At 36.2% G+C, this 15,067-nt stretch overlaps 2 protein-coding genes across 2 annotated transcripts in view; one reads left to right on the top strand and one right to left on the bottom strand.

Annotated features, from left to right (window-relative positions):
- The window catches only part of LOC142348172 (ras-related protein Rab-14-like), a 419,162-nt gene that overhangs the window by 109,929 nt on the left and 294,166 nt on the right, over window positions 1-15,067 (bottom strand). The gene's annotated exons all lie outside the window — the stretch shown is intronic.
- Window positions 1-15,067, top strand: part of LOC142348169 (uncharacterized) — a 98,057-nt gene that overhangs the window by 10,932 nt on the left and 72,058 nt on the right. The window contains exon 3 of the mRNA XM_075399400.1: window positions 8,898-12,316. Within this exon, the coding sequence (XP_075255515.1) occupies window positions 8,898-12,316 (3,419 nt within the window). The remainder of the gene's footprint in view (window positions 1-8,897; window positions 12,317-15,067) is intronic.

The following is a 15,067-nucleotide window of genomic DNA, read 5'->3' on the forward strand; positions in this document are numbered from 1 at the left end:
TACTGTTCATGGTTGATTTCAGTACAAGTTTCCTTTTTTTCTGTCGTAGATCTAGAAGACCAAAATAGATCCAAAAAATCACTTAAACTGATACTCCATAGCCGGTTCCAACTCTAACCAAGAGGAAAAAATAATACTCGAAATGAACAGAGAAAGCAACTATTAAAAAATATGCTGAGACTCTATTAGTTGGAGAGTACGTCTCATAAAAACCAATTCTGAAAACTTGACTGCAATTTTATATCAAAAATTTTGCATGTATCTATATATCTCTCGTGGGACCAAATTTGACACCGAAATGTTATCTACCACAAACTATTCTTGCCCCAATTTTTTCAACTACTTCTTCAACTTAATTTTCTCTCAAAGAGTAATGTTCTCCTTGCATTGCTTTTTTACAACTATAGTTCTTGATGTCCTATTTTTATGAGTGAAAAGGTTCTGATCGTGCCTTTTTTAATGATGAAAAAGCTCTCACTCAATTGATACTTCTCGTCTTTTTCAAGATCTTGCTCATTAGATCCGAAGTAATAGTTTTCGCGTCGAATATTGCATTCTTTGTTTTGCGATCCATAAGTTCAACTCACTTGTTTTCTGTTCCTATGAGAGCGGACCTATTATCAAGTGCGTGACCAAATTACATTCCCTTTTTTCGCTTTACTATCTATTTTATTCTAACTGTTTTAGAATTTGGTTAAGAACAACACACAGCCGTAAAAGTTCAAGAAACATTTTTTTTCTCACCATAAATTGTTTCATGACTAGTTTTCTTTATTGCTTAAGTAAAAATTAATTCGAATAGAGTCCCATGATGAGCAATAGGTGCAATATGTGTTGTATAGATTCGCCCGATCTCCTAACACCTAGCGGTTCGTACTATGAAGTCCCAAAAATTCTCAACTTTTCCATTTTTGCGATGCGTATCCGCCGCCGCCGAAGAGTTCGCAACTCGTATTCTATTTTAGACGGGAAAATTATTTGAAAAATCTCTAGCTATACACTCTTTGGCACCGTCTGATACTAAGGTTTGAGACTTTCCTACGTTTGAACAAAATTATTGAAACTTCTCGAGAGTCTCCACCCTTCACTTCGTAAAGTAAATCCTACAGTAACTACTATGAAGCTATCAACATTTATTTTGCATAGTTGTGAACCCTTACAGCTTAAGGGGTGATGGGCTCTAAGATATCTTTGTTCACAATGTCTAAAACTTTTTGCGCTCTAGGTCTGCAATTTGCTTTGGTTGTCTATTAGCCTCATTTAAATCATCAATCCCACAATTATCTAATAAACTGTCGCTGATACCCATCCCTTCAACACGTTCAACTAGTTTGGTAATGTCTAAAAATTTGCTATCAACCTATATATTGTGCCACATTTTTTAGCTCCTAGGTAGTAGACAACAGCCCTTGCAAATTGTACTCAGCTCACTAAAGTTCAAACTGAGCATTTTTTTTGTCTGAATGGGAAATCAACTGCACTTTTCTTTTTTATGCTTACGCCTGGCCCAATCAAAACTTCAGATCTTTCTTCCCAAAGTTTACATTTTGGCACCAGATTTTGAGCTTTCAGGTCCAAAAGCGTCTTCAAGGAAAATTTTTCAGTTGATGTTTTTTACCATCCCTAACTAAAACTGCGACAGTGTCTCTGCCAAAAATCTAAAAGCACTTTTGTTTGCGCAATGCAAGTTGCTTGAAAAACTATCACCAAAATAATAAAAAATCTTTTTTACTGATAATGTGATAATGTGGATTGGTCCCTTACATCTAGCACCAGTTCTCTTCCTTCATTATTAACTTACACAACAAATTGAGAGCCTAGTAGTTTGTGAATACGTCTGATGAAAATCATTTCTCAGAATTTGACTGCAATTTTGGGCATCGAACTTTGCTCTGCATCTATATATTTCTCTCTACGATGAATTTTAATATCAAAATGCCATTTATCAGAAACTATTCTTGCACAATTGTTCTCAATTACTTCCCAAACATAATTTTCTCGCAATGAGTAATATTCGCCTTGCAATGCTTTTTTACAATTATTGTTTCTGATGGCCTTCTTTGCATGAGTGAGAAGGTTCTGGTCAATCTCTTCGGTTTTGAGAAAGCTCTCACTCAATTCAGAGTTTTCGTCTTTTTCAACATTTTCTTGCTCATTAGATCCGAAGTAATAGTTTTCTCGTCGAGTATTGCATTCTTTGTTTTGCGATCCATAAGCTCACCTCTCTAGTTCTCTGTTCCTATGAGAGAAACCTATTATCAAAAGCGTGACCTTTTTATAATCCCTATTTTAGGAATGCCGCTTATACTCATTCCTTCATCAAGTTCAACTAGTTGTGGTAAAGTCGGAAAATTGTAATTAACCTATCTTTTGTGCCACATTTTTTAAGCTCCTGGATAGCAAACAACAGTCTTTGCAAATTGTAATTGGCTCACTAAAATCCAAATTAAGAAATTTTTTCTTGTCTGTTTACAAAATCAACTTCATTTTTTTAATTATGTTTACGCCGGGCGCAATGAAAACTTCAGCTCTTTCGCATTTTGCATTAGAGTTTGAGCTCTTTGCTTTCACAAGGACAATTTTTTCTATTGAGTTTTTTTTACCTTCCCTTACTAAAACTGTGACAGTACTCTGCCAAATATCTAAAAGCTCTTTTTTGATTGCTTTTTGCCCTTTGCCTGAAAGATTATGACTAAGACTACTTTAAAAATTCCCTGTCCTTGCCAATTTGATGATGTGGAATGCTACCACGGAGTCTAGCACTAGTTCTCTTCCTTCATCCTTAACTGGACACGAAAAGCAGCTAAAGTACTCTCCGTTTTTAAACCTAGTTCTGCTTCTCATTTTTTTACCCTCCGCCTGCATAATTCTGAAAATTTTTTGATCTTGCAGTCTGCAGCTTATGTCCAAATTGATTGCAATTGTATCACTTAACCGTTTTGATTGTGCCGGAATGTATGTTCTGAGTCTTAAGATTATTATTTGAGCGATAGAACTTCGCAATATTCCCTTACTTATTAGGGTTATGGCACCTCTTTTGCTTAACTAGTAAAAACTTTTCACTTGCATTCTTCTTCTCACTCTCTAATCTTTGCTCGTTGTCAACCCTAATAACAATACATTTCCAACCGTCAGGTGAATTGTTGTTACTACCGTACTTAAAAAGTCCAGCGAAGTTAGCAAATTCTGTTAGTAAACCTTTCAGTGAAAATAATGTCAACATATTTTTACTTAAACCGTCACGGACTTGTTTAAAATTATAATGTAGTTTGTCATCTCTTCTTATTTACTTGATCAAATTTTTATCTAGCAAGGCTAAAAAAGATAGCTTAATAATTTATGTAATCTTGGTTGTTTGGAGCTAGGGAACCTCTTAGACAGTACATCCTACGCTTGAGTACCACTTCTTTTACACGACCAAGGTATAGAACTGTCTGTTTGTTTAGCATCGAAACAAACTTGGACCATAATTAAAATTAAGTTTAAAAACTCTTTGTCAATTTTTCTCCCTCTATCAATAGCTGCGTCCATTTCAACTCGTGAAGCGTTTGATTTATGAAAAAAATTATTCTTCATAAGTGCTACTGCTATCAAGTACATTGTGTTTAGCTTTAGGTCAAAAACGCAAGCTTCAAATGGTTCCGAAAAAAACAAAAGATTTCCTTTTCTGCTGCATTCGAACGGAATCTGTCTCTCAACGTTTCTGCTTTATCAGTCCAAAAATTTTGATCGGTTTTATTCAAACCAAAAACAAAAACTTTATTTTGAGAAAAACTTGCACTGAACGATCAGCAAACAAAAGTTACAACAAGCTTAAAACATGTTCGTACCTTTATCATCACTGGTCACTCAGGAACGGCGTGGTGGTCACGTCCATTCATGTCTCGACTTGTAAACAGGATCCTCTGATTCGGGAGTTATCTTCAGTGGAACCCAGATTGCAGAAGTAAAAGCAATCCCTATTTGTATTGCCTCTCATGAGCAAGATCCGTTATCTAACGTTACATTACTTTGAACCATGTTCAACAACTGCCATAGTGTTTATATGCCATAGTGTAATGAGTTTGCGCTGCTCTACAGGTCTGCTAATTGCCGCTTTTTTTTCAAAAAGTTGAGCGGTGTTCAATGAAATTGTGCTTTGTTTTCTTTTAAAAAGTCGTTGCTGGTGAATATTCCTTCTGTGACTATTTTTGTTTTGCTCCTTTTCGTGTGTTGTCTCTCTGGTTTGGCCTTTTGTCGGCTTTTAATTGGACACCGTCCGATTCGGCAGACCCCTATTTGCTTTTTTAACCTTTTATCTCTTTGTATCGCCTTGTATCATCTCAGCGTGTCTCGGGTTTTCATTTCTGTTTTTTGCCACATGTAGAAATTATATGCAGTTGCGCGGTTGACAGTAATCTAATTAGCTGTCCTGATATGAGGGAGACGTAATAATCAAAATGTTTCTGGTCAAGGTTTGTTACAAATCAGTGGGTTTGTATACCTTATGCTCTCGCAATCATATCTTAAAGGTGGTGACATCTAGGTCGAACTCAAATTAAAAGTCGGGAGTTATCGGAAGTCATTCTTGAACTCCTTCAATAGCCTTTTAACAACTTGATTTGTAACAAAATAGTTTTGGCTTCAGTTGAAACTGACAGTGAGCGGAGGAAACAAATTTCTTTTGCTTCACTTGAAAATGATTGTGAGTCGATGAGACATAAGAAAACTTCAACAAGTTGTCTTTTTTGCTCAACTTCATTGTAATAAGCATTGAAAATTTAAAAAAAACGTCGAAAAAGAGTAAGCAAAAATTGTAATTAATAATGAACAGTATGATCATTTTTATAGACGAAAGCACTAGCGGGTTGCTTATCAGACTTGAAATGATTTTGAGTGAGGTTTTAGAACATTCAAGCTTGCAAAACAAAAATCCAAAATTTCCAATATCAAAATCGTTTCCCTTGTCAAAAACAAAAGAGTAAAAATCACAATAGAATTTGAAATTCATTTAATTTCATTTTTTTGCCTTTTGTAGAGTGTTATTCATGGACAGCAAAGTCCGCTTATATCAAAGAGTTACCCAATCTTTAAGACATTAAGAGATGTCAAAAATTAAATATACAGAATTTACGTTTCTATATTCAATTATTGTAATTGTTGAGGAATTGATAACTAGTGTTACTTTTTGTAAAATCATTTTTCCTCCATTCAGCGATTACCATTGATTCATGAAAAATTCAAATTAGATTAAGTGAGAGTAAAATATGTGCTAAGATTTCTGCATAAGGCAGACCAAAACTAATAAAAATTATTTATGAAATTTGGCAAAGTGCAACAACTGAATTGATACAATCTGATTAAAACCGACAATGTCTCGAAAAATCATATTTTGGATTTTTTGCTAATTATTATTGACCGAAATATTATTTGGAGCAATACAAGCAGAATTTTGTGGCGAAGGTGAATGGTTTCTATACACAACAAAGAGAAGTTTGAAAGAAGCACTAAATCTTTATAAATTAGCTTGCTGCTCTATCTGTTTGCTGATGTATCTCAAAAGCAACAGATATGGTAGCTTCTATGCCTGTATGATAATATCATGACCATTTGAAATATGTATTCAGAACATTTGTTCAGTATACGGGCTTTTAAATAATTTTCCAAAAAAACGATATCTCAACTTTTCCAAACGTAGGAAGCGCAGACTAAAATTGAAATAAAACCCAGATTTGTACCTACAAGTTTCTGAAGAGTTTCAGTTGTTCATTTCAAGTTGAAGTATTAAAAGTTAGTTTTGCTGGCGTTGTTCTACTTGAATTTTGCTGCAAAAATGCAAGCTATTCAACACAATTTCTAAAGAACTGCAAAACGGATCTTCATTTCAGATTACTCAGATTACCAAGGGTACCACTGCATAAAGTTATAACCCGGGACATCTAATTTTCCAGCCCCTAATTGGTCTTCTTTTTTTAAATTGGATCGCAGAGTTTTGTATTGTTCTCTGCTTGGTGTCTAAATCATGATGTAGCGCTGAAAGTAAAGTACTGTAAAAAATTTCTACTGTCAAAATTTAAATACAAAACAGTTTTGATAAAAAAAATAAGAAAAAACTACTGAAAAATACAAAAAATTATTAACATGATTTTACAGTAATCTTTTCAGATACATAAGCAAAATGAAAATTTTGTGCCTTCCTAACGCAAGAATATTTCAATTTTTTCAATAGGAACCTTCAGCCTGTTCACTTAATACAAATAATTTGTAATGATTTCGGCCGAATATTGTGTGATTGATATAATCGATCTTGCACTGTGTGTCAGCCAATTTCAATTTCAAATTTCAAATTTATGACAAATTGGTGATCACGAAAAATTCGGAAAGAATTGTTTTCAGTATTCTTAAATAACTTCTGATTCAAATTCAATTCTCTTGAGTGAACTGCGATTAATCGGAAAGTTCCCTATGGTGAAAGATCACTTCACATCCGGAAGGAACTACACCTTTAATTTGTTCATTGATATCTTTTTAAACTTTTCGGAGTATTTAGCGTTTGTTTTCCAGGGTAACTCACGAGTTGTCTTCAAAGAACTTCGCAAAGCAAAAATTAAATTTTTTAAATATGTTTTAAAGCCACCACAGACACTTATTTTAAAATAACGTTAAGGCAATTTGTCTTAAGTGAAGACTCGATCAAGAACTTTTTTTTCGGTTTTGTCTCTCGCTGAGTTATCTTTTTTGAAAGTGGAAACTGTGGTACAAGTGTTATGTTAATCTTGCAAAAATACGTCATCTTAAATTCTTGCTATTACTGATAATCAAAATAGGGTTTTTGTGAACAAGGATTTTCCGCAAAGTGAACATTTTTGGTAAGGACCTTTCAAGGCTTTCACCAAAACCTCTATCTTGCTAGATGTGATAGAGTTTTTGCAAGAACTTTGAGACAATATGCACTTTGATACAAGTCTTACACGAAAAAAGTCTGCTTGGGATGTCAACGAGAGTGATCACTTTGGTGTTTACCGGCTACTGAAGTTTTACGGACCAAAGATTTTGCATTGCATTTTTGCTGTTTCTTTTTGATTGCTTTCGAACAAAATTTGAAGCAATATTGTAACCGTGTTGGTTTTTTATACTAATTTTTTTTTTCTCGACTCGTTTTACTTTTCGATTGACTTTTACACCCTTGAAGTTTTTGTTTTGCGTGATCTAAACTTCTCTCTCAGTGTGAGCGGCTGAACTCAAGAAGCCGCGCCAGCTTACCACTAAACGTTAAATGGATTGTGCGCCAAAGTGGCTTCAATTTTCATTGGTTTAAATTTTATTAGTGGTTATAGTTATTTATAACAACCTCTAATAACGTTATTTGAAACGCTTTTTAGTGAATTTAGTAACACCCCTCCACCCGACTGAAGCAGGCTGCAATAGATTTGAGGTCTCGCTAGTTGTCTAAGCGCAGTTCTTACTTAGTCGTTTCTGTTTACTACTCGAAGAGCAGCAACAGAAACAATCTATTTTTTTTTGGTTTTTTAGTCACAGAAAAAGTACTATTCTTCACTAGAAGAAAAATTGTGATTTTTATTTACTGATGAGCAACAAGAAGCAAAGATAGCAAAGAAACGAGTGTATTGTTTTTCTTCCACACAATTTTTCTAGAATAGAGAGAAAAGAAGTGGTGACAATATTTAGTCAAAGCGAACAGTAATGTTTGTTCTTTCTCATGCTTCATTGCTACCTAGTAATTATGGAAAACTTCAGTCTAATGTACTCAGCCCATCTGATTTGGAAATCAAAGTGTCACAGAAATTTTTTCAGTTTTCCATCACAATGTTGGTTTAGACGCTTTTAAATCAATTTTGAGTCTTGTTTTCATTATTTCATTTAGCAGAAGAAAATTTTGGTTATCGTTAATTCTATCGATTGGTTTTTGAGCTTCGCCATTTATTTCTAGGACGTTTTTCGGTCGACATGGAGCTTAGTCTCAGTAAAGACATGTCAAAACCCGTTTCCAATGAGCTATAATTTCATTTTCATATTGCTTTTAGTTTCAACTATTAATTTTTTTCTCGGCTCTGTTTCTACTGTTACCAGAAGATTTTTTTCAAAATGTTTCAGTTTTTTTCTCTATTCCGACATTTTGAAAGATTTTTGTTTTCTCTTTTTATTATAACATTATTGGTAGGTCCCATTGACTTTGAAATATTGCGCAATTGAACATTTTTAATGGTCTTAGTGAAAAGTTAATTGTTTTAACGGCTTCACAGCCCTTTTCGCGCCAAGTAAAATTGAACTTTTTAGTTTTGCTGGTATTTGTCCTTCTTCTTGTAGTCTTATGACGTACGCTAGATAATGAGAGGTCCCATTTACTTCCTAAGAAAATATAAGTGAACATGTTAGTGATTTAAGTTTATTTCTAAGGATAAATCACTTTGAATATAAGTTTTTCCAAACCAGAATCGTATTTTTTAACTTCGCACATCTTTGCTCTTTTTGTCGACCTGATACCCAGTCGCATTGAGGGCAGGTCCGATATCTTTTCTAATGAAGTATAGGTTAATCTGTCTTGTTTAGGTTTTTCTGATGCGATTTTGATTATTGCTTTTTCTATTTGTCCTATTAACCACAAGTTTCACCGACCCTCTAGCGTGGCCTTACTGTATTCCATTAGTGGTTTATTGAACGATATGTAGGTTTATGAAACTTTTCTCTCTTCTCATTGCTTGGTAGCCAAATAATTCAAGAATGTGGATGAGTGGGGTCGGAACATTATGTGCGTACGTACATAACCGTGCCTCGTGTATAGTAACTATCGATATTCATTACATCAGTAACGTAACTTGTTCGAATCTTGGAAAAGATTTCTTGTTTCTTTAAGTTTTATTTTAATTGATTATTTGGTGAGATCGTTTTGTTTTTAGGAAGAGAGACTTCGTCGAGAAGAGGAAGAAAGAATCCGCCGGGAGGAAGAGGAACGAATCCGCCGGGAAGAAGAGGAACGAATCCGCCGCGAAGAAGAGGAACGGCTTCGAAAAGAAGAAGAGGAGCGACTGCGTCGCGAAGAGGAAGAAAGAATCCGCCGCGAGGAAGAGGAACGAATCCGCCGAGAAGAGGAAGAGCGGCTTCGACGAGAGGAGGAGGAACGTCTTCGACGTGAAGAAGAGGAAAGAATCCGCCGAGAAGAGGAAGAGAGGATTCGACGAGAGGAAGAGGAACGGCTACGTCGAGAAGAAGAAGAGCTAAGATTTCGCCGCGAAGAAGATAGGCGGAGACGAGAGGAGGAGGATCGATACCGAAGATTTGAGGAGGAGGAAAGATTTAGACGTGATGAAGAGCGAATCCGGAGGGAAGAAGAGTCAAGAATGCGACGAAGAGGGGAAGATCCGAGAAACTATGACAAAAGGTACGACCCACGATACGACGATAACTCGTACCAAGATCGTGATCGCTACTCGCATGAGCGGCGCCGAGATTATGGCAACCGAAGTTTGGATTATGAGGACGAAAACACTTATTACGGTAATGAGAGAATGGAATATCGAGATATGAGGTCGCGAAGCCAAGACTACGATTCCCAGAGGTCGACCAATTCGAGTCAAGGTCAGAGTTCTAATGATAACACTCGTTCACGCATTGTAGCTCAGTATCAAGAACAAGAGATGCGACGAAATAAATATGGAGATGTTGATATTTACTTTTCTGATGAAGATATGGAATCGGATTATTCAGTTGAAGAAGCGGCAAGAGGTAGGCAATACCAAGTGACCTACAACCGAGGCAGTTCGGGTGAGAATAGAGATCGGGAATCGAAACTACCATTGTCGCCAAATAGAGCACAAGAACCCAAAACCTCAACGACTGACGCAAAACTGACCTCACAATTATCCGTCGAAAATTCAAACACGAACTTACCGGTTACAACTAGCCAAAATATTCCAGGAGCTACCAACCAAATTGGCCAGGATCAACCTAAGGGTGTAGAAACCAAAACTACCAAAGCTCCGGACAAGTCAAAGGGGAAACTTGCACTACCCCCGGGTTTAACCGAAGCTGACGTTGCCGGACTTTCAGCTGAAGAACTGGACATGATTATGTCCGTCATGGCTCGTGCGGATGACGAGTTAGAGGAAGCAACACCAACAACTAGCGAGGCTACAGTTCAACCAGGGAATAATTCATCAGTGGGAAGTACTTCTACAACCGGAAGTCACGTTTCATCAGGAAATGACGCAAGTTTTGCTCATCATGCGAACGGCGGTTTTAGTTCACAATTTGATCAGAAGTCGTTTTCAGGAGCTGCGATACAATCAAACACAGCTGAAGTTAATAATTCATTAAAAGAGCGTAACATCAATACAAGTAACGCTATATCCCCCCAAATAAGACACACAGTTCCAACGTTTCCTGAGGAAATTGAAACAACGGTAGGAACCAGCGTTTCAGATTCAACCAAAAGTGGAATTTCTTCTCAAGCGAAAGGTGACCAGTTCCAGCAGAACATATTCCCTGGCTCTGCTGGATTTATTAATCAGAAAACAGACAAATTACCACAGGAAGATGGTACATTTTCCAGTGTGACTAAAGCTGGCGGTATTCCTTTTAAGGCTAACAGCGTAGCAAGTACAAGCTCAGAATACAATAGTATAACTTCACAATTCAATGAGGTGAATTTTAAATCAACCTTACCGAATTTATCAGAACGGAATAATACTAATACTATTTCAACGGTGACCACACTTGGAAATTACAACAGTGCCAGCATTGCTGGACATTTTTATCCCGAGGCGGAAAATAATATCCAGCCGCAAAAAATTGAGCACACAATTCCTGCTGCGGATGGGAAAACAGTACTAAGAAATAATGGAAATGTTGAAACAGTAAACAACGCTTCAGATCAAAACAAACAACATTTACAAAAAGTGTCCGCAGATAGCTTTCACCTCGGACAAATAACCAATTCATCGACTTTGACCCAAAATCAACAAAACTATTCAGGCTTACCTTACAACGTTACCACTTCAGTTTTTAATTCCGAAGGTGGTAATTCTAATATTTCACTTTCTGAAAACAGTAACGGTGTTTACACTTCAATTAGAGAGCCGCCGCCACGCAAAAATATTGACAGCGGAAACAATTACAATGTGTACGACCCGGGCTATCATCAAGGGTTTTCACACGCGGTAAACAACACTAAAATAGACCCTACATCTTACCAAAATGAAAGTATTTATACCAACGCGGGAATTTCTTCCATCTATCAAAATATTGACCCGGCCAAAGAGGATTTATCGAGCGGGATATATTCAAATATTGGAGTTAGTAGAATTGTAGACAATGCTAGTGCGGGTTCAGCACAAAATGCTAGTGGCGCTATAACATCAATTAAAGGAAATGTTCCAAACACCTATGCTATCGCGGGTCAATACGGAGAACAAATAACAACAGCCCAGGCAACGGAATTCCGCAATCAACCAGGCGTATCTCTTACGCAACAAATTTCCTCGGGTTATTACAACGAAAATATTATAACCTCCCAACAACAACACCAAGGTGCGTCAGCTAGTTATAATAATATTATTATTACCTCTACCATCCCGAGTTATAACTCCCCTGGTTATGATAAATATGACATAACGAGTGCTCAAGTTGAATCGGTAATAAGTCAGAACTCCTCAATTTACGGGTCTGGGAATTTTGCAAGTGAATCTCAAAAAGCTGCGAAAATTGATAATCACTTCGAACAACCACCTCCTCGCGTTTCATCTCAAATATGGAACGCAGAGTCAAATCAGAGGAACAATCAAAAATTACCTGGTGGCAATCAGAACCAGGTGAGTTTTTCCAACAGCGTTCCCAATCAAAATGAAATCAACCTTCAAAAGCAAAAACAGAAGCAAGTTGAGGAAGAAAGTTATTATGCAAATTTACCCTATCAACAAGTTGTTGCACCGATTGCAATTTCCGATATTTCCGATGATCAGTTTTACACACCTGACCAGGAGCAATCGTTTCCTTACGTCGATGAACCTCAAAACCGACTTATGCCGAGTGCTCGAGACAAACGCTCGTCGGCCAATCAGAACACAGTAATCAATTCAGCTTCTATCAACGTTTCAGCTAATCAGAATCAATTTACGAATCAATTTCAGAGTGCGAGTTCAAGTTCAGATATCGAAAATATGAATCCTCAACTTTTGTTCAAGAGAGGCGAGGAAACGGCTGCGAATTTCGGCAAAATGTTTGAGAAAGCAAATAGCGCTATTTCAAGTTTCGCGGAAGATTTCTCGAAAGGAATGAATTACAGTCTTGGAGACGAATCCGGGCAGTTTAATACTCACGCGTAAGTAGAAATGATCTGAACCATTGACGCATCCTTGATCCAAGTTTCTATATAACAGTTTTTGAAACTGCAAATTTTCCCAAATTGATTTTGCATGCATAAAAAGTGAATATAAGCAAAATGTAATCGAAAACCTCGAAACGCATGACGTAGATACACAATGTGAATCCCATGCCAAGATACGCAATGTGACTTATTAATAAAAATACCAAAAATTATACCGGGCAGTTGAAATTATCAGAAAGACTGTTCATCAACAGTTATTATTATTATTCAGACTTTCTATATGGTAGAATTAGAAATTTTGGCAGGCAAAAAAATAAGAATGAAAAAGCTATATAACAATAACAGTCGCAAAAGAGTTTTCAGAAATTGTTGGATCCGTGGCGAGACTAATTACATGTGGACGCAGAATCCCAAATCGTGAAACTAGTGACTTTGAGGCATGCAAAAATTATTTAATAAAAATGAACCAAAATGCGATTAAGAAACTCGTAAAATCCGGAGTATGTGTTTGTTCTACTTTTTTGAATTAGGGTGTGAATTGAACTTACAGTTGAGGTAAAATTCTCACGTCGTAATTCCGCAAGGTTCTGACTTGGAACGTAAATGTTTTAATGAACAAAACTTTTTCAAGGCTTCAAAAATTGAATTTTAATTTGCGACACTATGATTTTTTTGTTTTTTAACCAGATTTTAAAATTTTAATTCAATTTTTTTAATGTTCTGTTTCTCTTTATTTATTTTTTAGATAATTGATCCACGCAATGTTTTTGAGAGCTTTAAATTTAACATTATTTTCAACTTAAAGCTGCGAAGCTGTAGAGTTAGTCTCACAAAGTTGCAACACAAGCGAACGTTGAAAACACTCCCAACATGCAAATGAACAACAAAGCTCTGGTGTCTGCATATTTAAAATGTGAACTTTGACTGTTGAAACGTTAGATCGTGTTGCAATTTTGTGGGGGACTGACTATAAGCTGAGCGGAGCTATATTGCGGTGCTCTTGGTTTTTCTTGTTTCGTCTGACGCTATTTTTCAGTTTATATTTGTTCTAGAACATCCTGTTGCTTCACGTTTTCGGTCACTTATTTATTTATGTGACCTAAATGGCCTGCATTCATAATTTATATCTGTTGCTAAAACAAATTCAAATGTAAAATGAAATGTATCAAGTTGACTGGTAGCCGAGTGGTTAATGCTCGTAATTTTTACCGCGCGATTTTCTGTATCTTTTTCTATCATATGGAAAGAACGTCTACTTCACAGCTATTCCCGCCCGCAGTCTACTGGCTATGATTTCCATAATTTAGTTAATTTTGTAAACTAATTCTCCATGTTTCAACTATGACGTGGTTTTGAAAAGTCATTCAGCGTATTTCTTGTCCTTTGCCCCTAGTTATAACATGATTCATTCATGATACGTCCAAACTTGTTTTTTTGGGCATTCTGAAATCATCCTTTAGTTGGTAAAGTGAACGTTTTCAATTGTCAACTTTGACTGTTGAAATGTCCGATAGTGTTGCAAATTTGTGGGACTGAATATAAGCTGAACGGAGCTGTATTGCTGGGCACTTTGTTTTTCTTGTTTCATCGTCTGACGCTCTTTTTCAGTTTATATTTGTTCTAGAACATCCTGTCGGTTTATACTTTTGGTCCCTCACTCATTTATGCTTGATTCTTGTTTTTTTGTGTGATCTAAATGGCTTGCATTTATAAATTATGTCTGTTGCTAAAACAAAATCAAATGTAAGATGAAATGTATTGAGTTGACTGGTAACGAGGGGTTAATGCTCCTGATTTTTACGGCCCGATTGGTGTTCGAGTCTCTGCGTTGTCAATATATTCTTGTACCCAGAAGTGTTCTCAATGATAAAGTTAGAGCTTCTAATCAAAGTTTTCCATTTGGCCGCGTTCACATTTTTTCAAGTAATTTCTGTATCTGTTTCTATTATAAGGAATACACTACTATTCCACAGCTATTCCCGCAGTTTGCTCGCTATCTTTTTTTATAATTTAGTTATTTCTGTAAATAAATTTTCCACGTTTCTTCTATGACGTGGTTTTAAAAATTCATTCAGCGTTTTTCTTGTCCTTTCCCCCAAGTTATAACATGATTCATGCAAGAAAAGTTCAAACTCGTCTTGTTTGGGCTTTTTTAAATTATCCCTTAGTTGGTAAAGTGAACGTTTTTAATTGTCAACTTTGACTGTTGAAATGTCCGATAGTGTTGCAAATTTATGGGACTGACTATAAGCTGACCGGATATATATAATGGGGCCCTTGGATTTCCTTGTTTCGTTGTCTGACGCTCTATTTCATTTTATAATTCTTCTATAACTTCCTGTAGCTTCATGTTTTTGGTCGCTTGCCTATTCATTCTTGATTCTTGTTTTTTTTTGGGTGACTTAAATGACCTGCATTCATAAATTATATCTGTTGCTAAAACAAAACGAAATGTAAGATGACTGGTAGCCGAGTGGTTAATGCTCCTGATTTTTACGGCGGTGGTTGGGGTTCGAATTTATCAATGATTCTTGCACCCATAAATGTTCTCAATAAGGAAATTATAGTTTTTAGTTAACGCTTTTTAGGTGGCCGCGATAAACTTTTTTCTAGTCATTTCTGTATCTGTTTCTATGATACGGCAGGCAATTATATTTCGCAGCTATACCGACAGACTGCCGGCAATGTTATTTGTAATTTAGTTGTTTTTGTAAATAACTTTTCCATGTTGCGTCTATAATGTGG

The sequence above is a fragment of the Convolutriloba macropyga genome, chromosome 10 (assembly GCF_964194025.1).
Source record: "Convolutriloba macropyga chromosome 10, txConMacr16.3, whole genome shotgun sequence".
Classification (NCBI taxonomy): Eukaryota; Metazoa; Xenacoelomorpha; order Acoela; family Convolutidae; genus Convolutriloba; species Convolutriloba macropyga.